This window comes from Nanorana parkeri, unplaced genomic scaffold (assembly GCF_000935625.1).
Source record: "Nanorana parkeri isolate BGI_ZX_2015 unplaced genomic scaffold, ASM93562v1 scaffold101, whole genome shotgun sequence".
NCBI lineage: Eukaryota > Metazoa > Chordata > Amphibia > Anura > Dicroglossidae > Nanorana > Nanorana parkeri.
The window spans coordinates 1,942,813-1,966,306 of record NW_017306369.1 but is presented as its reverse complement, the minus strand read 5'-3'; the positions used below and the strand labels follow the sequence as shown (position 1 = coordinate 1,966,306).

Below are 23,494 nucleotides of genomic sequence, written 5' to 3'. Positions count from 1 at the left end.
ACAGATCGGCATGCAAATATGTAGGCATGTAGGGCAACATAATAGGTTTTGCTTTAAAGCCCAGTCTCCCAGGAAGCTGACCAGAGTGGCATGGGAGCATAAGGAACTCAAACTTACACACATAAATAATTAGACATTATTTATAATATAAATAATGTACAAATATATGCTGCATATCAATAAATAAAGGATCAATATAGAATGATAAGTAAACCAAAGCAACTAATTAGTTACTTTCCATCATTTTAGAGCATTTAGAAGACGCAAAGGTGACCGATCATTAGTTGTAGTTTAAAGTACTTTGCATATTACATATTTCTAAGCTTTCAACACAAAACTGTGCCCTGAAAAGAGAAAGCTAGAAAAAGTGAGAGAGACATGTAAATTAAATGACAACTAGTTCAGATAACTCCCTACTGTACAAGCTATGCATTGTAAGTGCTTTAAAAAAAAAAAACTTGATCTACCAGAAATGCACCCAGGTGAATACAGGTGGAAGGAAGGGATGATAACGCACAGCAATTTTTGTGTTGTAAGCCCTTCGCATTGTCTGTTGCTAAACTACTATGCCACTCCCATTGTCTTCTCATCAACTGCATAGGGAGTAATTGACTTGTAGTTGAAGATAAGAACATGGAGGGCTAAATAGTGTCTTTGAGCTAACACTGGCAGAGAGCACAGTACATAGGACACCTCTGAATTTCTGACAGGATCAACTGTTTGTTTTTGTTTGCTTTCAAAGGCATATTTAACAGCCCAAATGGTAAAATTTTAGACAACTTCCAGGTGTACTTTTGAAATCTGCCACAACACCCTAACTACACTTCCAGCACCATCAGAACAGCCACTGCCAAACTATACATAGAGGCCTTCTCTTTTCCTGCCACCTTAAGAACAAAGGCTGACCAAGTGATTTCTCCCATCACTAACAATGAACTTCAGATTGCAATTGCAGGGATGCAATCTAATAAGGCCCCATGCCCAGATGGGCTTTTATACTATAAGCCTTTCCTTCCAGCTCCTACTCCCACTCCCTGGCCTCCTTCAATGCCCTCATGGAGGGCCACACCTTTCCTGTTTACAACTTACATGCTCGTATCACAGTCAGTACAAGAAATGTAATAGATGTATTAAACTGCATCAGTTACAGATCTATTTCTCTACCTAATTGCGCCATTAAAATTGTTGCTAAACACTTGCCATCAGACTCAAACGCCTCCTTCTGGGATATATTTATTTAGGTCAAACAGTGTTTATACCTATGACAGAGGCCAGGGATAGTATGATTAAAACCCTGCACCTGATCTCCCACGTTCGCTCAGAGGCCATCCCAATGCTTTTCCTTTCAACGGTAATGGAGAAGGCCTTCAGCTGAGTGAACGGTAAGTTCCTAGACATCGCTCTTCAGTACATTGGCCTTTCTCCGTACATGCTAATGTGGATAAGAGCTCTTTACTCCTCACCAAAGTCAGAAGACCCCTTTGCACATTTTTGCCATTACTAGTGGTACCTGTCAGAGATGCCCTCTCTCACCACTAATTTCTTTTCTTACCCTTGAGCCTTTTGTGAGGACAATCACATCCAATACAGATATCCAAGGTTTGGCCATAGGGAAGAACAGACAAAGTAGCAGGCTAGGCCAATAACTTACTATTTATTTTAAATTCAACTTTTATGCTCCTTAGGGAACTCCAGACCTTCCACTTTCTATCTAATTATTACAATAAATCTGTAGAATCCCTGAACATAATTTTACCATTACATACTTGGGAACACAAATTCCTGCAAACCTCTCCCACATCTTAGATTTGAACTATGTCCCCTTTCTTTGTACGCTCAGAAAAGACTTTGAATCTTGGAGAAAAACCACACTCGTCTGGTTCAGTAGATGCAATGTTCTAAAAATTGTCTTTCTCAATCATATTTACTTTTCTTTGGGCCACGCATTCTGTTAATTTTGATGATGTCTTGTTCTTCTAATTCATCACCACTGCAATATTCTTATTATTTGATTGTCAAAAAGATGTAAATTCTTTGTACTTTTATTCCTGTTATAATACATATATAAATATATTGAAAAAATTATAAAATTTTGTGCAGAATTCATGAAATTTATTTGGCAGGGTGAGTCACCTTGTATCACCAAATACTATCTTCCCCCAAGGTGGCATTGGCTTTTCTGATCTATTTCTGTCCCATACCTCTACCCACCTTACCTGTATAATAGACCGGTGTTGCGTTCGGGATACCAAGCTTTGGCTCACCATTGAACAAGACTTTTCACCATTTTCCTTGTCAGGTGCAGTCTGAGATGTCACAATCTTATTTACTCCAATTTCCTTAAGGCAACCAAAGCCTGTATCTTATGCACATGGAAACAAACCTCCCCTCCTACACATGCTCACTGGTTCACGAGGGTGAGTGATATCATGCATATAGAAGACTTAACCACAGCACTTAGACAAAAAAGACTTCTTTAAGCAAGCACGGTTCTACTGATACATTTCACATTCTTTGCTGAATACACCTTACCCCTCCCAAACAACACTCCATAATTAATACATTTACCATGGTCTCATTTAGCTGACAATGAGATAGCTGGAATCAACATCTGTTGGTCAACTCCTTTCCTATTCCTCATAAGGATCAGAGCTGGTCTGTCCATCCTCCTCACCCCTTTCCCCCACCCGTATTCAAAATATATAGGATGAATGGTATGAGAAAGGATTGAGTCATTGAGATGTCAGGAAGCAAACTAAAAGCCTTTAAAATCAAAAGAGGAGTCTAAAGCAACACCTGAGAGATCAGAATTGAAAAGCAAAGTATTAATATGATGTACTTACTGTACATGCTTGCCTAACATATAACTTGAAATAATTTATTTTTCAGATTTAATTTTTTAATCCTGTGTTTAATAAATATAGAAATGATTTAGAAAACTACATTCCTTTTAATTTCTAGAACTAAAAGCATTCTAAATTTCCAATTCAGTGATGAGACAATGTATTAGAACTTTGCTTTGTTCCTTTTTAAAAAAAAATTGTTTTACGTACTGTATATACATACCCCAGATCTGATTTCTGCTAAAGTGAGTGTCTGTTCCATACACTTAAGAAAAATACATGATTACCAATGTATGAAATACATGAGTATTTTTCCTGACCTCTAGCCCAGCAGCAAGAGGCACAGAGAGATAACATTAAAATGTAGTATTAGTCTTAGTATGCACATCATCATAGGTGCCATGTAAGTGTTTTAGTCTTCCTACAAGGTACATTTCTGGCACAATTGCTGTTGAGGCTAAACTTTTTTATATAGGTGCTGTAATTTTTCTAACAGAGATCTGGTTGTACCATATGTATGACAGAATTAATAGGGGGTGGAGAGAGATTATGCATTCCAGCTGTGACCCCCAGCTTTGGGAAATGAATACGGTGAAAAGGGAATTTTTCTTAGGAACAGCACTGGCCATCTACAGCCTCCATATGACATCAGTGTCTCTGGAATGTTTGAATGTGTTCAGTTTGGGCAACGCTTGAACCTGTTAGTTCAATTAATGTGTGCTAATCTGAGTCTGTTTTCTTGTAGTGTTTGCAAAAGAGGAGTATTTAACTGCACCAGTTACCCATGTCCTTCTGTCTGTACTGTGTATGGCGATCGTCACTATTACACTTTTGATGGTTTGGAATATGACTATGTCAGTGACTGTCAGACTTATTTACTAAAGGTAAGACCAAAATTAGTTATTCTGTCTTTTTAAAAACATGTTTTTTTTACTAATGTATTCCGCCATTCAATAATTGTTCAGTTCATACAGTTTTATTAGCTGAAATCTGTCTTTATGCTAAATTGCCTCACTCCAGCTCATAGCTGAAATCAGAATTGCAAAGTGTAAATAGACCACAAGAACAGGTATTACTTTACAATTCACTATACCTAATATTTGCTTGAACTGTGTATTTCGTTTTTTGATGGAACCGTTTACTCTGAAACCACATTGCTGGAGTTTTAGAAGCAGCTGACCATTATTGATTTGGGGTACGTCTCTTCTTTTCCTTAGTGGTGAGGTGACCATTTCAGACAATACGATAATACAGGGTGGGCCACGGAAACGTAGCCCGTCTCAGGCGATAGTATGACAAGATGAACGAGCAAGTGGATTCTTTTTATTCACTTACCCACAAGTTACAACAGATGCTGAAAGTGGTCCCCTTTCACGTCTATGTACCTTTGGTCACGTCGGAGCATGTTGGCTGATATTGATTTCAGCTTTTCAACAGTGGAGCTGCGGATAGTGTTTGTGATGTTTTCCTTGAGTTCATCCAGGGTATGTAGATTGTTGGCGTACACTTTCTGCTTTAAATTTCCACACAGATAAAAAGCGCATGTGGACAAGTCCGGGAAACGTGGTGGCCATAACCCCTTACTCACAGTTTGCTCCTCCATAAACAGTTCATGAACCTGTGCCAGTGAGTCGCGTGAGGTATGGCATGTTGCCCCATGAGCATGGCACTGGTATTGGAAGCGGGCTACTTTTCCATGGCCCACCCTGTATCATTGGCACCTCATTCTAATTGAGGGTGAAATAAGCACAGTCAGATTACTATTTTTGTCAATAATTCAAATTGGCCTTTTTTTTTACAATTATTCAGGAAATATTTGCTGTATGATAGCCTGAAAACAAGCATGGCTATTGGCTTTTTATGGCCTAAAAATAGCTAATACGAATTTGATGGAATTACCCTGGTCAAAACGATGATCCTTAAGCATTATAAGGGTACTAAATACAAGGATAAGGGAGCATATCCTGGTATAGATATGATTAGGGATGATCAAATTTGCATTTAAAAGAATAATAAATAAAAAAAGAACATTATTTCTCCCTACACAGAATTGTCATCAAATTATTAAAACTTGTCACTCAACTTATCAGGGTCAAAGGTTTTGCACTGCATTATAGGTTGTTCCTTATATCTGTTGGGGAAAGTTTTTGACCAAACATACATGATTTGCAACTCTTGGGGATTCTCTGTGAACTCATAATAGCTGCAAAACCAAACTTCATTCTTAGCTCTGATCTTTATTAATAGGGCCTGCCAACGTACTTTTGTTCACTTAAGAACTTCTTTTTTTCCAATACAAGTCTATGGGAATGCAAAAGCAGCTGAAGTAGGTCAAATACAGTTCAACTGCACCTGCAGTGAATTCTAAATGATCTCAGAAGCATCTCAAACTAATTATAAAGGCATGCTGCATTTGTCCCATCAATACAGGCCTTACTCTCAGCCATACTCGCCTTCAAACCTTGCAAAGCCAGTAGCAGCCAATAGGTGTATGTTAATTTGAATGGATATGTGAATTATGTCTTCATACTGAATAAGAGTACATCAAACCTCATTCCCAATGTAAAGTCAGGTGCTTATATTCAGACATGGAACTTTAAGATAGCGTATAATACCCTTATACTGAAGACAAAGCAGAGGGAGTGCTAAAAGCAATGTTAATGTAATGCCTTTATTTACTGTTGCCATCAGTGTAACCTTATCCTACAGGATCCGCAAAACTGCATTTTTTAGTAGGATGCCACAAGGGTTAAAATTAATTATACAAAATAGTTCAGGTAACCATGATTTGTTAAAGGATCCCAGGGACTGAAACCATTCAGTTTAGCAATTGAATAAATTGACTTGAAGTAAAAGCTAGAGATGTGTTATCTCTTTGCTCTTCACCTGAATAAAAGTATATTACAATCATCATCATTACATATTCAGAGGACAGATTTAGATTCTATTAGTTATATCATTTAAACACCCTTTACAGGGATCTGGTTACTAGGTAGGTTCTAAGAATCTGAAATGGGACTGCTTGTTGTTTAGATATTGAGTGTGTGAGGTGTGTTTCCTAGCTAGCACGTAGAATAAATATAAAATATTAAATAAATGTGATTTGGGGATAACAAGAGTAGGGCAAAAGTGTAATCTATATAACTATAGATTAATATTGTTATAAATTCATATAGCACCAACATATCCTGCACCACTGTACAAAGCAAGAGCATGGAAAGCTTTGAAATATTAAACATACATGTGTGCATAATGCAGTAGACTTAAGACTGACCAAATTAAGTATATAGTTTAAATCAGGGGTCTAAAACTCAGTTCACTCGGGGGCCACTCGACAAATGTTTTCTCTCCTATGGGGGCCGCTTGCCAAAATAAAATTGAACTATAAAAATCATAAAATCATACTTCAAAATAAAATTGAACTATATCTGGTATGGTACTATGGACACTAATATACTCACAATAAGGCCCCATTCATATCTGTAAGTTTAAGTGCGATTAGGGATTTCTGCATCAGGGACCTGCGTTTTCCTGCAGCAGAAATACCTAATCTGGCGTTTACAAGCTGCAACTGTCACCCTTTCAAGTTAATGATCAGGTAACAGCTGCTGCATGTAAATGCCTGCATACCACATGTAATGGTATGTGATGTGACTATAAGCGGTTAGAAAACATCAATTGTGCATCCAGGGATAGTGATTGATTCCTATCCACAAGTAATCATATCACAAATCATTACATGTGATGTGCAGGTATTTACATTGTATTCTGAGAGGTGTCATCTGCTGCTGTCAGAATACCTAAACAGTAACTGCTGCTTATTGGCTGCAGTCACTATTCATCCGACAATTTTCCATTTGGCTCCATCAACAAAAATTGACTGAAAAATCAACTTTTGTCAAGCTGGATGGCGCAAGCAAGGCCGTACAAAACTTGCCCGTTTCAGCAGGAAATGGTCAAAATTTGATCTGTGTATGGCCAGCTCTTTTCATTACTATGTCTTTCTGTCATGACAACCGTTCTTTTGATTTCTTATCATGTTGTCATGTTGTAAAAGAGACAGGAAATCAGCTGAAATCTCCAACAGGGTCAAGGACAATTGGACATAATAGTTAACAAAAAAATATAAAAGTTAGAGTTGGGCTTCCATTCCCAGGACATCACCAGAATAGGTATCCCCACTGGGAGACTTCCCCTGCTTTCCTTTTCTGATGACAACTGTAAAATGTTAGATTTCCTAATTCAATTTTCATTCTGGTCACACTGGTCACAAGGACATATAAGAAAGTTTTTGTTAAATCTAATTAATTAAATATAGTTAATTAAATTTAGTTAATTAAAATATGATGACTGTAAATGCTGGGTAGATCTACCAGGTCAGATTACTTTAGGTTCCTTTCTAAAAGCAGCACTGTTTTGCCTTCAGAATAACCATGACGCCATTTTCAAATTCAAACAATGCACAAAAATGCAGGATTAATCTTGGCTTTTTATTAGCTTGCACCTCTGCCAACATGCAGCCCTGCTACAAGTAATTGAAATGTCAGAGCTTCTCAATCATTGCTGCTTAATAAAAAAATAATGCTCAGATCAAATAGCTCAAACAATGCAATGGAATAAAGGAGCCATTTTTCCCACCGTGCGCAATCAGACTTTCATTTTCTTAAGGTAAAAAGTCATGCGTGGAAACATAAGTGATTAAGGAAAGAAAGACATAAAGCATTAACAATTCAGTAGTGAATTTGCTGCTGAAATTGTAAACTGTGATGAGTGAGCAGAGCCTTTCAGAACATTTTCAATTTTAATGATAGACATTCTATATGCAGCAGCTAAAACCTTAGCTATATACAGTATCTGAAAATAACAGGATTAGTGATAATCCAGTAATAGTGAAAAGGCGCATTGAATGGATGTTCTTGTTTTATACAGACAAAAAAAACGCTTGTATCAGTACATAGTTTCTAGGCTTCTTCTGATGGTAAACAGTTTAAAAGTAAATGTAATTGTATTGGATGAAGAGGGGAACTTTACAAGATGAGTTATGTTTCAGTTAAAATAGCTACAATTGACATATGGTGAGAGATGAATTAGTAATAAAATAGTGTTAATTATGACTTGTAAGGTGTCTCTTAGGGAAGAGTAAATACTTTACTTGATGTTTGTAACATAAAAAAGCAGTTAAACTGTGCCTTTCAGTAACTTAAAAGAGGAAGTAAAGCAGTTTAGAAAAAAAGGGGGTCCCCTGGAGCATTTAGCCATAATGTGCTGGTATGCACAGCACAGGCTTACATGCCACAGCGATCCCCTCCTCCCTTACTGGTCCTTCCATTTTCGCAATCATGTTCTATAGGTTTTGGAGTGTTCAGCCACTTGAGTGGCCAGGCCTCAATGATGTAACTTCTGCACAAGCGCACGGGAGTTAGTTCATCTTGGCAAGGCAGAAAAGACTTGCACCATCTCTGTACAACTGCATAGGCTCCAGGGTTTACATGATTGGAGTCAGTAACTCAGTCAAAGAAATAGATATGCTACCCTGCATTATGCCTTACCAAAATGCTCCTTCTGGACAGAAAAAGCAGATGAAAGCCTAGTCAAGATGAGTACTTTGACTCTAAGAGGTGATAAATTCTTAGAAGTGGCACACTTGCATATTCCATATCATGCATGTACTTAAAGGAGAACTATGGGGAGAGTGCACTCATCCCCATAGTTAGACCCGATGTGGCGAACAGCAGGTTTCACATGTTGGCTCTATAGATCAAGAACCGAACGATCACAAACCGCCGATCATTTCAAGATCTTCTCCCTCCCTATAGAGAGTGGTGACTGTCGGTCACCGCAGCTTGCAGAGATTCCCCTCCCTCCCCTTTCTCTTCCTCCAGTGCTGACTGGAAGGACAGATGGGGAGGGGGCTGGCACAGCTGGCTTTGGCTCTAGAGAAGCACAGCCAGCTGTCAGTCAGGCAGCGGGGTGGATCCCAACAATATTGTCGGGATCCTTCCTTAGTGCAGCGCGTAAATGTTGTCCTGTGACCCAAAATTGAACTGAAGCCAAAAAAGTTTGGACATGGTTCTCAAAGTGTATGTATAGTTAAAACTAGGGCTGCGGAAATTAACGATTAATCCCTCGATTAATCATCAATTTTTTTGATCGATCAAAATTATTTTGATCGATCAAAGTTCTTTGGCTCCGTACTCACCTCTCCGCCGGCTTCCGGGTCTTCCGTCGGAGATCTGGTGACGTCACGGACATCGACGTCACCGGACTCCTCCCCCCTTCCACAAGTGGCTCTGTCAGCTAACGAAGGGAAGGGGGGAGGAGTCCGGTGATGTCGATGTCCGTGACGTCACTGGACTCCTCCCCCTTCCCTTCGTTACCTGATGGAGCTGCTTGGGCCGGTGAGTACACATCCTAACTCTCCCGGCCGCCCGGGAGAGACACACTTTTTACCGGAAAGGTTTAATCTGCTCAATCGAGCAGATTAAACCTTTCCCTGGGATCGTTTTTTTTTTTTCTTTTCTGACATCGGGAGCCGCGGCCGTCAGTCAGAAAAGAAAAAAAAAGGCATACAATTGCATAGCTAGATTACTATTGGCTATTGCACTTTGCAATAGCCAATAGAAAACTAGCTAATGCACCCGCCCACTTCTGCTGTCAATCAGCAGAGGGGGACCTGAATTTTTCTATCAGGTCCTCTTCTGGTGATTGAAAGCAGCAGGGGGCGGGTGCAATAGCTAGTTTGCTATAGGCTATTGCAAAGTGAAATAGCCAATAGGAATCTAGCTATGCATTCTTATGCCTTTTTTTTTTATTCTGACAACTGCAACTGGCAGAATAAAAAAAAAAAAAAGTCTGCAGATAGCAAAGAAGCTATTGCTTCCTGTGCTATCTGCCATCATTTCAGGGGGGTGCTCTCTCCCAGCCCCCCCTAACCCCCCCTCCGCGGATGGGGGGGAGAGGGCACCTCCCTGAAATGAGAGGGACACCTCCCTGAAATTACTTATTTCAGGTTGGGATCCCTGGCATTGGCCTATACACATACAGCACAGCAATGAAGTAATAAAATGAACTAGGATCACACTAATCCAGCACGTTATTATTCTGAGTTGCCCCACTCAAGCGTCGGCCATATTGAGTGGGGCATGTGAGATTAATAACGTGCTGGATTAGTGTGATCCTAGTTAATTTTATTACTTTATTGCTGTGCTGTATGTGTATAGGCCAATGTAGTTGGATGTGTATGTGCGTTATAATTAATCGAAATTAATTGATTAAAAAAAATTTCGATTAATCGAACAGGAAATTTTTAATCATTACCAGCCCTAGTTAAAACATTTAGTTTTAGAAAGGGTAGGGAAGGATTAGAACCCCAAACAAGTTTGTATTGCTGCATGTGTCCCTGCTGGATAGATTCACCCTCTCTATTTGTCCGGGAGACCCTTGTCACCAAGACAGAAGGTGATGCAAAATCAAAAATATTACAATTGTCACCAGAAAAAGAGTGGAGAGTAAATCTTTCAGGGAAACCTATGTTTTGGTGATCACTCTGTAGTAGGAGGATTCCCCTCACTTTGTAGTGATTATCTCTCACTTCCTGTTGCATCTGCAGGACATGAAGTGAAAGGAAATCTCTCCAATAGGACAGCAAATAAATATTTACTAGGGAAAGTCGCTACAATTTCCAGGAATAATATACAATATTTTTCAAACTAATAAGCACATTGAAGCATTCTTAAAGCAGAAGGTATCTGTGGATCTCATTTCCATTACAGTGTATTACTCTTTCAGTATGGTGGAAGGTGTACATACAAATCTGTTTATTTAGAGCACAGATAAAGCCACATTTTATAACGTCATATGTTCCAAACTGCATACAGCTTGTTCAGGGCGTATTGGCCTTTATCAGTGCAGTGCATGAAAACCATGGCTATTATGGAGTAGGGACCAATTAACCAATAAAACAGTCTAATTAGCAGGTCATGGTTAATAAGGCTTTATAGTAATTCATACTGATTTAGTGGAAGGCTGTTTGGGTCCTTTCAGCCCACCTCAGCATATATTTTTCTGGTTGTACTCACTCCACAGAAAATGAAAATCATTAGCAAAGCGTATCAGCCTTTTCAGATAGCTGTGACATAATATATGGAGGTCAAAAATGAAAATAAATTTATATATACAAAATTCACAAAGTTCGGCAGATAATTTTACAGCTTTTATTTTAACTGTGTCACCTTTAGTGAAAGAAAATCTCTTGGTGAACTGAGGGTTCCAAAGTTCATGGGTAAAACCAGGAGAAATCCAATAGGCCAGGATGGCAAACTGCCTACAGCCTTCTCATCTGTTAGACCTCGTGACACAGGTGATGAAAACCAGGCTGCTGTGGGTTTTGTCGTAATAAAACTAGACTTATTGTGTGTGAGACAGGTGCAAGGCTGCACTACTTGCTGGAGCTTCTGGCTTTTGGTTCTGACTCTTAAATGAAATAGACTGGCTTACAAAAGCTAATTTGTTCACGTCTGCTGGACCGCATTTAGCCACCGACGAAGGATTGTACCAACTTTGAACTGAAACTAATTAGTAATTAAGAAACTGATAGTATCCGTGTAGCTCTCATGTACAGCTGAGATTGCAGATAATCATGAAGCTCTTTTAATGTATAAAACCCTGGAAATGAGTACAGTATTTATATTGTCCCTTATTAGGTGCACATATATTTGCCGATGTAAACGTTTGATTATGGGTAGAGAATTTCATGAACACATATCTCCCTCTTTCATCTATGACAGTGTCTATCACCTTTATTTGCGCATTTTTGTGTAATGCCACAGATACTCCTCCAGATTTATTATCTGGATATGTACTATGAAACCATTGCGTATAATATTTATTTTTTATCTCTGGTATTGATCCCGTCTGAAAATGTGTTTCTTGTATACATAGAATATAATTTTTTTCCTTATGAAAGTGGTATAGTATCTGTGAGCGCTTTTCTGGTTTATTAAAACCCCTTACTTTGAAGGTTACCAATGTTAGTCCTTTCATTTGGTTATATGTCCTTTCTTATGAGCTTTGCATTCGATCTGTTCCGGTACTCCAGAGTATATCATTCTCTCCATTCTCCCACTCACAGTCTGACTCATTCTATACCTCCTTCTATGCCATACTATACCATAAATTTATAGGCAAAATAAGAGAATATGTAAAGAAATCTGGTATGCCTGGTCTTTCTATGGAGGATGGAGAAAAATTTAACCTGATTTTCTCAGAGAAAGAAGTTAAAATGGCGGTTGCTTCCCTTCAGATTAATAAGGCGCCGGGTCCTGATGGATATACGGCCCACTTCTATAAACAATTTGAGAAACAATTAAGTCCCTTCTTCACGAAGGTATGTCATTCTGTTACAGAGGTCTGCCCTTTCCCTCCCCAGACATTAGAGGCACATATATCGGTGCTCCCAAAACCAGGAAAAGATCTATCAGAGTGCGGACATTTCCGCCCAATTTCCCTCATTAATATAGATCTCAAAGTTTATGCAAAAATACTGGCAACTAGATTAAAAAAATACTTACCTAAAATCATACATACAGATCAAACAGGTTTTGTCCAAGGAAGAGAAGCTAGGGACAGCGCTACCAGGGTTATAAACCTGATAGCGCTTGCCCAGAAAAACCATAACCCATTATGCCTTTTATCAGTTGACGCCGAGAAGGCTTTCGACAGGGTAAATTGGCACTTCCTCAGGCAATCTCTTCTGCAACTGGGATTGGGAGAATCATTTGTCACTAAAGTAATGGCACTATATATACATCCTACGGCACGAGTAAGAGTAAATGGGACTATGTCAGACCCATTCCCCATCTTAAATGGCATCCGTCAGGGTTGCCCACTATCACCCCTGTTATATGTTATGGTAATGGAACAACTAGCTGCTACTATTAGACAAAACATTTCGATTAAGGGCATAATTTCTCGAACACAGGAACACAAAATGGCTCTATATGCAGACTACCTACTCCTATTTATAACCTCTCCAGAAATATCAATACCTAATATACTTAAAGAATTTGAGAGATATGGGGAGTTAAGTAACTTTCATATAAATTTATCAAAATCAGAGTTTATAAATATATCATTAACCGACAAAACCCAACTTTATATCAGGGAGAGATACCCATTTAGGAGGCAGAGAAGTTATATTTTGTATTTGGGAATCAATATTCCTAAAGACCTAAACACATTATATGCTATCAACTTTCGTGACTGGATTGATAAGATCTTTACTCACTTTCTTACATGGAGCTGCCTACGCCTGTCCTGGTTGGGTAGGATAAATGTCCTAAAGATGGACATCCTACCCAAGATCCTGTACAGGTTCCAGACAGTTCCAATTTTATTGCCGAGTTCCTTCTTTAAAAATCTAAAGAGAGCAGCAATTAAATTTGTGTGGGCTAATAAAACACCTTGGATAAGTGCAAAAGTATTAATGAGACCAAAGCAAAGAGGAGGACTAGGAATGCCGGATTTTGCAGTGTACCATAAAGCGGTTTAACTATAAAGAATATTAGATTGGATACACAGTGGTCAAAATAAGGGTGGAATAAAATTGGAGGAAGATATTTCACCTTTACCCTTGAGAAATATTCCGTGGCTGTCTATTGATCACAGACCTAGTCGATCAAATTTGCCTTTCCTGGTATGTCCTACGCATTTGGGATAGGTCCTTGATTAAGTATAATTTGTCCTCCAGGATTGGACCATTAATCCCTATTATGAGTAACCCGCAGTTTCCACCAGGGATGCAAGTCACCTCCTTTTTAAATATCGCAAACTCTAACCCTATACAAGTTTGGCAGGTTCTAGAGACAGGTAAAGAGGAAATTAAAAAAGAACTAAGTCTGGGAAGTCAGAGTAATGGGAAGTCCTGGATGGAATCCATGCAGTTAAAGGATTTCATAGGATATCTCAGGACTAAAAATACTCTGAATAGATCACTTACCCTGTTTGAAAAACTATGTATCTCGATAACGCCTATCAATCATGTTCTGGCAGCAGTATATGGCCTTATGAGGGAGGAAGATGCTAAGGGCCATACAAAATACATGAAAAGATGGGAAAAGGACATAAGGAGAGAACTAACTGAGAAAGAATGGGGAAAAGTCTTTATTATATCGCATGCTTTGATTACCTCCTTGTTCTACCAGGAAAAAAAACTATAAAGTACTGTCTAGATGGTATAGGTGCCCAGAAGGAATAAAACATATCTATGAAATCTATAGCTCTATGGAATCACTAGATATAGAGGGCTGTCCTTTAATTGCATTACTATCCCTGATCCCAGGTTCGATAAAAAATACAAAGGAAGGCATCTTAAGATTTATGCTGTCAGCAGCTAGAGTTGATATTTCTCGTAGATGGAAATCCGCAGAAATACCCTCTCTAGAAAGCTGGAGAAATTTAATGGAGGAGATAAGACATATGGAAGAACTGAGGGCACGAGATGAGGATAGGAAGGATAAATATGATAAAACCTGGGAGAAGTGGGAAACATATAGGGCTCAGAAAAGAGGGAAGGGGCAGACAGACAGGGGGGAGGAGAGAGATATAGAAGAAGAAAGCCCCCTCAGCTGGACATAGAATAAAAACTATATTAAAATAAAATAAAATTTATATTAGGATAATACTAGAATTATATTAAAATAAATTAACACATTGGATTTAATTTCTGGTTGAGGTGGGTATAGACAGTCATTATAAAGGTAGTTAAGGGAAAGTACATATTGGTACTTAAAATTGACATGGCTTTCGATCTGTTAAGGTTGAGAGAGAGGATAGAATGTTGGAGGGAGGAAGATGGGGGGAGATCGGTAGATATAGATGGGGAGATGTAAAAAAGGTAAAGGGTTAGAGTACACAAGTTTGCTTTGGTTTGATAAATACAGGTGGGAGGGAGAGTTAATTCACTAATGGATGTAATTATAAATTAATAATATAGATCCCCAAAGTAGGGTATCCTAAAACACAGAGAGGAGTGAGAGAGAATACACACTAGAAAAGGTGAGATAGGGATCATAAATAAAATTAAAATAAAAGAATCTGATTATAATCAGAGCACAAGAGTAAGAAGGTGAGTAAAGGGGGGAAGGTCTTAATGCACTATTTATTTGAAGTAGGGATGATGCAGCACCATTATAGAGATATAGGGGTTGATTTACTAACCTTATAAACACACCATGAACATGTATACACCTCTGTAGTGTGTTCCCTCCCAGCATGATCTATGGGTGGAATCTAAACACCTTTGTAGTGTGTACACACCCAGCAGGTGTGTTGTGCAAAGCCCTGCCCTGAATTGCAAGGTGATGTTGTGTAAATTAGCTCTACATTGTGTTGCTTGCGTTGATGAATGCAGGAATGTAAATGCATGAGCTAACCATTTTTGTCTAAACTGTGAAGCATCATTATATATGCATCATGTGCATGATTTTTCCATATATGGCATTAATGGAAACATGCTTATAGAGACTTTTTGGTTGATAAATACGCTTTTCTGTGTAAAAATCACACGCACCTGGTGCGTGCGTGTGTTTAGGTTAGTAAATCACCCCCATAAGGTCACAATTTATAATAAATAGATGGGAAGTGCAGAGCTGAGATTTTGAATTGATTGGGGTAAGATAATAGGAAAGTTGGTCTGAGGACTTTATAGATTTTGTGGTGATTGCACTAAACTTCACACAGAGACACAGGTCTATTACACTGATCTCTCCCTCCTTAGGAGAGTAAGTGTAAGAGTGAGGATGCAAGAGGAGGTAGTGATGGATGCTGGAAATGTATAGTTAATAAAAGTAAGAGAAATTAAACACATTTGATTTTTACAGTATAAATGATATTCGAGAATATTTATGTGAATGTGAATAAATGTATATTGGTATATTGGTGAATAAAAATATATTAAACCTTAAAACCCTGGAAATATTTCAAATGACTTAAACATGAAAAGAAAATGTGACGGAAATACTGATATGGAATGGTTGCAGTCAACATATAATGTATTAAACATACAGATTTCCTCCAGAAATAGTCAATATTTGTTTAAATGCATAATGTAGCTTGCGTTATTAAATATGTCGTGGATCAAACCCTAATGCAGACTTAAAATCTGGTCTAAGATATAGTGTTAATACACAGAGGGATCTGATTTTCAGAACTTCTCAATCACAAAACCCAAAGACAAATCCCCAAATTGCACATGCTCTGTCACAGTATATATCTTTATCAGGTAAGATATATGGAATGATGGATTGAAAATTCCAACCAACCTAATAGCTAGCAATGGTTGCACTGGTCTCCTGTGCTCTGCTGATATGAACATTAAATTCATAAACGGATAATCACACCACTCTTATCTGAACATCAATATCTGGCTTCAAAGTGTCCTATTCACCATATCTCCTTTACCATCTCTCTCTCTTTTTTCCCCACTATACATGGCATACACGTGAATAACATGAATTTTAATGATCATAGAAAAGTGTCCTCCGTTCCGAAAATGCTCAGTTCCGTGTATGGTTTGGTAAAAAAAATATGTACCTGGGAGGCAACTATGCTTGATTATTACATATGCATATGCAAGTTTGTCCCTCTCTGTAGCTTGCCCTATATTCTCTGTCTCATGGCCCTATGTGATACATCACTGCAAAAACCCACGCCGGCCACAAGATGGCGCTCCGTTCCATCGTGACCATCGTGTTCTCTCCCCCACCTCCTCATCTACCGCGGATGCGCAGATTGTGGGCCGGGGGTCGGGCAGCGCTTCAGACGGAGAGGCAGCAGGGGATGGAGAGGGAGTGACCCGGGGTCCGGCAGGGGATTCGGCTGGGTAAGTGGCTGTGTGTATGTGTGGGGCAGTTGCGGGGGAAGCGGAGTGCATGGTGCTGGAAGTTGCAGTGATGGTTGGTGGAAGGTGTATGCTGTGTAGGAATTTGCAGCAACACCAGGCGTGGAATATAAACGTGTGATAAGGATGTATAGTCATCATCCAGAGGTGCAGAGATGGGCACATGTGAGTAGCTGCATAGTCCTATACAACCGGCCCTTTGAGGGTAACCATACTGCTGATGCGGCCCCCGATGAATTTGAGTTTGCCACCCCTGTCCTAGATTGTTCACTTCTCCTGCCTTCTCAAAACTCTTCACCCTTTTGTGAATAACCCTGTGAGTCATCCAAAGTCTCACCATTCACAACTTAAAATACCTCCCAATTATTACCTTAGCTAAATATTTTACCAATTATTCTACCTCGCTGAATTATCCTTCAGCGAAGTAGAAAACTACATTCTTGGTAATATCAGTTCAACTCCTCCTTTAAAATATAAATAAAGTTAAATTCAACGAAATTGTTTTAGGGAAGGAAATAGAAATGTAGTGGCCATAATGCAGTGTTTCCCTAATATTACATTGGACTTGAATGGAAACTTTTTCTCAAAAGTAAAAGTCCCCCTATTGAGTAATTTGTAGGGCCATTTCTCCTGCAAAACTCTGTGAACATTCATTCTATGTGAATGCGGGCAAAAACAAATGTTCACAGAGTTTTGCAGGACAAATGGCTCTGCCAATTACTCCATAGTGTAGCTTCTACTGTTGGGTAAAAATACAATCTCTTCAGGGTGATTTATTTACATTGCAAAGATTCTAACAAACTTAATTGCAAATTACAATGAACAGAAAATCAGTAAGTCAATCACAAAAGCAGGAAATGGCACATATGTGGGCATAGATTGCCATATAGCGTTACGTGTTATTACATTTTTAGAAAAATACAGCAGCTTCAGGTTGAATTGGAAAAGGTAATTTTTAATAACATTAAATTACAAGATTTCTTGTGTAGCAATTACAGTATATATGTTATATTATTATACTCAAAGTGGAGTTTACCTTTTGCAACTGTTGAACTATTGTATTTTAATACCAATGTATTATTGCTAGCTTTGACAGGGTAAACCTATCATTCATTGGATTGAAACATGAATTCTTTTAAAATACTACATTAATAGAAACATAATGACATCAAAAATAGGTTGTAGTGCACATACTATAATGAAATGTACTACATTACGTCTTCTTTACTTGACAGAAGTATACATTGTGTTTGTGCAGCGTGTTGTAAAATAGAAGAATTGTTCCTCTATCTGTTCATATAATATGCCAGGTTACGCATGCCAGTCCCAGCAGACTTTGCCAGTCACAATTTGGCACTGATAAACATGCTCAATCATTTATCATTAATACCAAGCTGCTCTCCCGCTTGGGACAGGACTTTCTGCTCCACTGAACTAGAAAACATTGTTGCTGGGAGTGCATGATACTGCCAGAAACAGCTGTATTGCTGTGATAACGAAAGTGCATGGCCGCACGTTTCAAAGCTCAGGTCCAGCTTCTATGTTTTTCTTGCCTATCAAATAAACATTTATCAGAATTGACCTGTGAGCTGTTCACAGCATGACTATAACTTCTGAAAATAGTGTTTCCTATTACTCTATTAGGATACATTTGAACAAGTTAGACTTTTTGTTCTTTCAATAGAGGGCCTGAATGTTACAAAATAAAAAAGAAAGGGTTGAATTTTACATATTTATGCATGATTTAAAATGTTGTGTTTTGTGGTGTGAAATGTAAGCAGCACTCCAATCCTGTTTAAAGTACATGTTCCTTCAAAATTAGTTTTTTTTTTAGTTTTTTGGGTGTATTTCAAAGTGTTTAGTTACCTCCTGCATTATTAAAAATCTTACATTGGATAATTTTTCCAAATCAGCTATTTTGGCCTAGATCGTTTACTTCTCCTGCCTTCTCCAAACTCTTCACCCTTTTGTGAATAGCCCGGTTAGTCTTGCCACTAGGGATGTATTCCACCAATATCCTGACAATTACAGTGGTAGATATGGTATGCAACATTTTTCCCACAAACTACTGGCCTAGGAAAATATAGAGCATCCAGGTTGGGCTGAATTACTCCGCTATTCACTGTAATGTAGAGATAAATAGATGCATTAAAATATGGCCTTATGTCTATGGTCACAAACAGGTACCCTGCTGACCAACAGCTTTTGAGAAGTACATTAATCAAGCCGATTAGAAAACCTGTCGCAATCAATTTTGTTCTCTTCCGAAATAAAAGGTACTGATAGTGTCTGCCTGTCCCGATCTCCTGCTCCTTCCCCCTCTTTGCATTGACATAAGCCTGATAGGTTGGCAGAGTTAGACTTGTAAGTTTATTGAATGCTCTGTAGATTTTCTGTTCTGATGATGGGCAGATAATTCTTCTATTCCTGACCACCCTCTAATGTCTATGGGCAGTGTAAGGCTAAGAAAAATCTTCCTTAGCCAGGTAAGAAGGGGCCATAAAAGCGTCAGAAAGCCTTTTACAGTGTGACCTAGTATAGTGCACATAATGTTCTTTAACACCCTTAACTTTATGTGCAAACAATTTAGTGAACTGTGAGTGCTCTCAAAGACACAGTTAAATTTGTGTTTTATGTAATTAGTTATTACTAGATCACACACATTTCTCAGATGAGATGGGCTGAACCGAAGCCCCTTGCTATATATGTGCTGTGCAACTTCTGGATCAGTAAAGAGCTTACAATGGGTGCAGTTAAAAATAGCTGACGTGGACATTCACAGGCTCATATACTTGTGTTCTTGTATAATGGTACTTTTAATATACTATAACCCATTTAATATATCCCAGAGATGTTAATCAACTTTGCAAATACCCTTTTACTTCTTTGAGAAACCAGGTCACTGTTTACAGGTAGCGTGTCTGTATCTACACTGTAATAAAAGAAGAGCAGTAAGAGAGGCATCTGCAGCACATACCTATATTATTCAATGTCTTTACCGCCAGAAGCCATAAATGATGATTTAAGTTCTACAATGTACTCATATAATCACTGGGAATCACAAAATGAAAATGCTTGAAGCATGCAGCCCCTGCATGATTTAAACTAAGCCCTGCCAATGTCATTGGTAATTCCAGGCAGTGGATTGTTGAAAGGAGAATGCACATTTTACAGAATATTTCATGGCTCTTTGTTGTCCTGGTCTGGAGATATGTGCTCCCTACACTGCTCCCTACACTGCAGCTAACTACACTGTAGCGTTCTGCCTCTAGTAGTTTGTGATCTCCAGTGATTGTTTGATGCACTGCAGCACAGGAATCCTCCTTTATGGCTGATACCAATAAATATATTTGGTTTACTCATTAAAGAGGTAAAGTTTTTTTCACTTTGCAAAGTGTAGTGAATATAGTGAAGCTGTGTTTTTCCTAGGGATGCACCGATACCGATAGTAGTAGCGGTGCAACCCTAGGAAAAAACACAGCTTCACTATACTCACTACATTTTGCTGATACAGAGTATTTGGCCGAATACTCGTACTGCTCCAATACTAACCCCCGATACTGAAACTTCCGGTCAGAGGAAGATTTCCTCTGACTGGCAGTGCTGCAATGTACATGGACCCGGCTTCCCGGGCAATCAGGAAGCTAGGCGGGTAATGACCCGCCGCCCCGCTTCCTAATTGGCCGGGAAGCCAGCTCTATTATGTTTGGCTGTCTTGATGCTGATTGGCCGGCAAGCTGGCTTCCTAGCCAATCAGCATGGAGCCAGCTTCCCGGGCAATCAAGAAGCTGGGCAGCAGGTAATGACCTACCTCCCGACTTCCTGATTGGCTGGGAAGCCGGTTCGATGTTGATTGGCTAAGAAGCCGGTTTCCCGGCCACACAACATCAGCCGGCTTCCTAGGCAATCAAGAAGCTGGCTGGTGGATAATGACACACCACCCGGCACCATGCTCTTTGGTCGGCTGGGAAGCTAGCTCCATGCTAACGGAAGTACAGCTATTGGTACTCGGTATCAGCGAGTACTGAAAGATAAATATCGGTACTTGTACTCGCTACCGAAAAATTGGTATTGGTGCATCCCTAGTTTTTACACTCATCCAAAGACATTCAAGCAAAAATCCTGTTTTTTGTTTATTTTTTATTTCCTTTGCACATGATGGGGTATTTAAAGTAACCATCACCTCACCATATTTACTTTAGTACTTATTGAATCAAACAGATATGTGGAGCAGATCCACTTGTCTGAGGTTACAGTGCAGGCTACAGACAAACTGAATGTAAACAGAGCAAAGTTTACACTGACCAGGTCCGGCATAGACAGATGAATACAAAGAAAGAACATATATTCAATATGCAAAGTTGTTTGGTATCTCTCCATACGTTAAAAGCACAATTATCCATTATGCAGTGGGGTACATGAGCATATACGAGTACACAGAGGGACTGAAGGCATACGATGAATCATCTCTATGTACTTAAGGAATAATATTACATTTTCCACAGAACTGAGAATTTAGGGCTCATTTAACACTTCTATGACCAGATATGTGTTTGTATAACACCTTCATCAAAGTAGAAAGTAATAGTACTTTCTTCAGCTGTTATGTAAGAGTTAGCAAAATACGTTGCATTCCAACCGTTTTAATTCCCAGGGTCATTTGCTGTTGATAAAGAGATGCTGCATATACAGTACACACAGGGTAATGGATGTAAAAACTGAATAACAAGTTACCTACAATAGAATTCCAATAATATCGGGAATCTTGTTCTATGTATGTCTATTTTGTCTATGCTATGCTATTATGGCATTGCCAAGGAAACAATGCTTCTTCACATTGAAAGATGTTAATCATTAAGAATAACATCATGTTTCAGGCGTACACAACTTGGGCACCCTAAGGCTTCTTTTGGCCTCTAGAAAACCCAAAATATATAATAATTAATTGATTCATATGATATATTTAATAGATGTAACCCTGCAAAAAAATTGTTTCGATTTGAATCCATTTGGATTTTTATTCCTTTCGTTTTTTGGATTTCGGATCTGTCCGAATTTTAGTTTTGAAATGAAATCACATGACCATGCCTGTAATGCAACCCCCAACTGCCAAAAAAAACATCTGATTGGCCAGAGAACAGTCACATTTCCAATTTAGTTTTATTTTGAACAAAATTAGGAAAGATCTCCATTTTCAGTAAATAAACATTTGGATTTGTTCGCATTCAGACACATTACAATTCGGAAGTTTGGATGCATCCAAATGTCTGAATTTAACAAAATTCATAGGAATATCCATTCGCAATTAAACAAAATTTACATGTCTAATATTTAAATGGCATCAAAATGTTTCACAGTGATTTAGAGAGTGCAATAAAACCTTCCACACCAGTTCCTTATCCAGAACCGTGTACAGACTGGTGTCTCCACCACAGCCACATAAACAAATATAGATTGTGGATGGAAACTGAAATACCCAGAGATAGATCATGTAGACAAAAGCAGAAAATACAGACTCCATGCAGAAAATATTTGTTAAAGGAATTGAACCCAGTGCTCTAGTGATGCAACACCTAGTCATCATGTGTTCTTGATATAGTTTCCTTAAAAATATATAAACTTCTCTGAATCTGAATTGTCTATACTGAACCATTATGATTAGGGATGAGCTCATCAGGCATTGACGTGCCATGGGCCACCTGCCTAATCAGCTGTGAGCAGGGGAATTTGCTACCCCACAGCTACAATAAACTAAGGGGCTGCATGCTTGTACTGACATCATTGACCTTCTATGGCTACATGGCCATATTAAGTCAATATCATGGACCAAATAACCCATGTAGCCGTATGAAGTCAATGATGTCACTGCATCCTGCCCCTTTGCTTACATGCAGCTGTTGGCAGGGAATTTTCTGGCCGCAGTTGATTGGGCAGCAGTGGAAGGAGCTTCTTACCATGTTAGGAGGAGCTCCTTCCATGTTCACAGGAGCTCAGATTCAGAGGAAACCAAGCTCATCCCTAATTATGCTTTCAGATAATATGCACTATGTTAATCTGGAATCTGTTTGGCTACTATGAATACACCCTGTCTTTCTTTTCTACTAATGCATACATCAAGTTTTGTTGAACTATGCTAACTCTGATACATAGATGTGTTAAGTATAAGAGAATGATGAAAGCCATTCCAACTGACAGCAATTAGGTTTACATCTGATGGTTACCTATTACTGCATCAGCACCCAAAACATCCTAAACAGAGTTTTACAATGTTTTTTGTGGATTGATTTAACAGTCCGCACTCACACACAGATTGCTATCTTTAGGAAACAGATACTTGCACATTTTCAGAAACTAATCTTGGGAAAATCAGAGGCATTTTTAATTAGAAGAGGATTGCTGAAATGTAATCCAAGGAAATGTCAAATCTGTTAGATAAACAAGGTGAGGGCAAACAAAGAATACAATGAGCAAATTGTCCAAAATAATTGTGTGCTTTTTTCTGAACAAAATAAAATCTCAAAACAATAGGAGTCATTGGACAGAAGATGGAAAACCATTTTTCATAATTTTAGGTTATGTGCTTTCATCTGACAAATGCTTTGTTTTTTTCAGTTATTGGATACTGATAGTTACTTATCATTTTACGTTCATTCAGTCAGACATGTTTAAGAAGTTGTCTTGTCTGTTTAATGGATAGCATGCGCTGCAACAAGAACACTACCATAACTGTTACAGGAGAAAATATGTGTATAAT

The 23,494-nt window shown here is 38.6% G+C and overlaps 1 protein-coding gene across 1 annotated transcript in view; it reads left to right on the top strand.

The window, feature by feature from the left end:
• Window positions 1-23,494, top strand: part of OTOGL (otogelin like) — a 141,789-nt gene that overhangs the window by 54,403 nt on the left and 63,892 nt on the right. Inside the window, 1 exon segment of the mRNA XM_018552912.1 lies at window positions 3,589-3,727. Coding sequence (XP_018408414.1) covers window positions 3,589-3,727 — 139 coding nt within the window.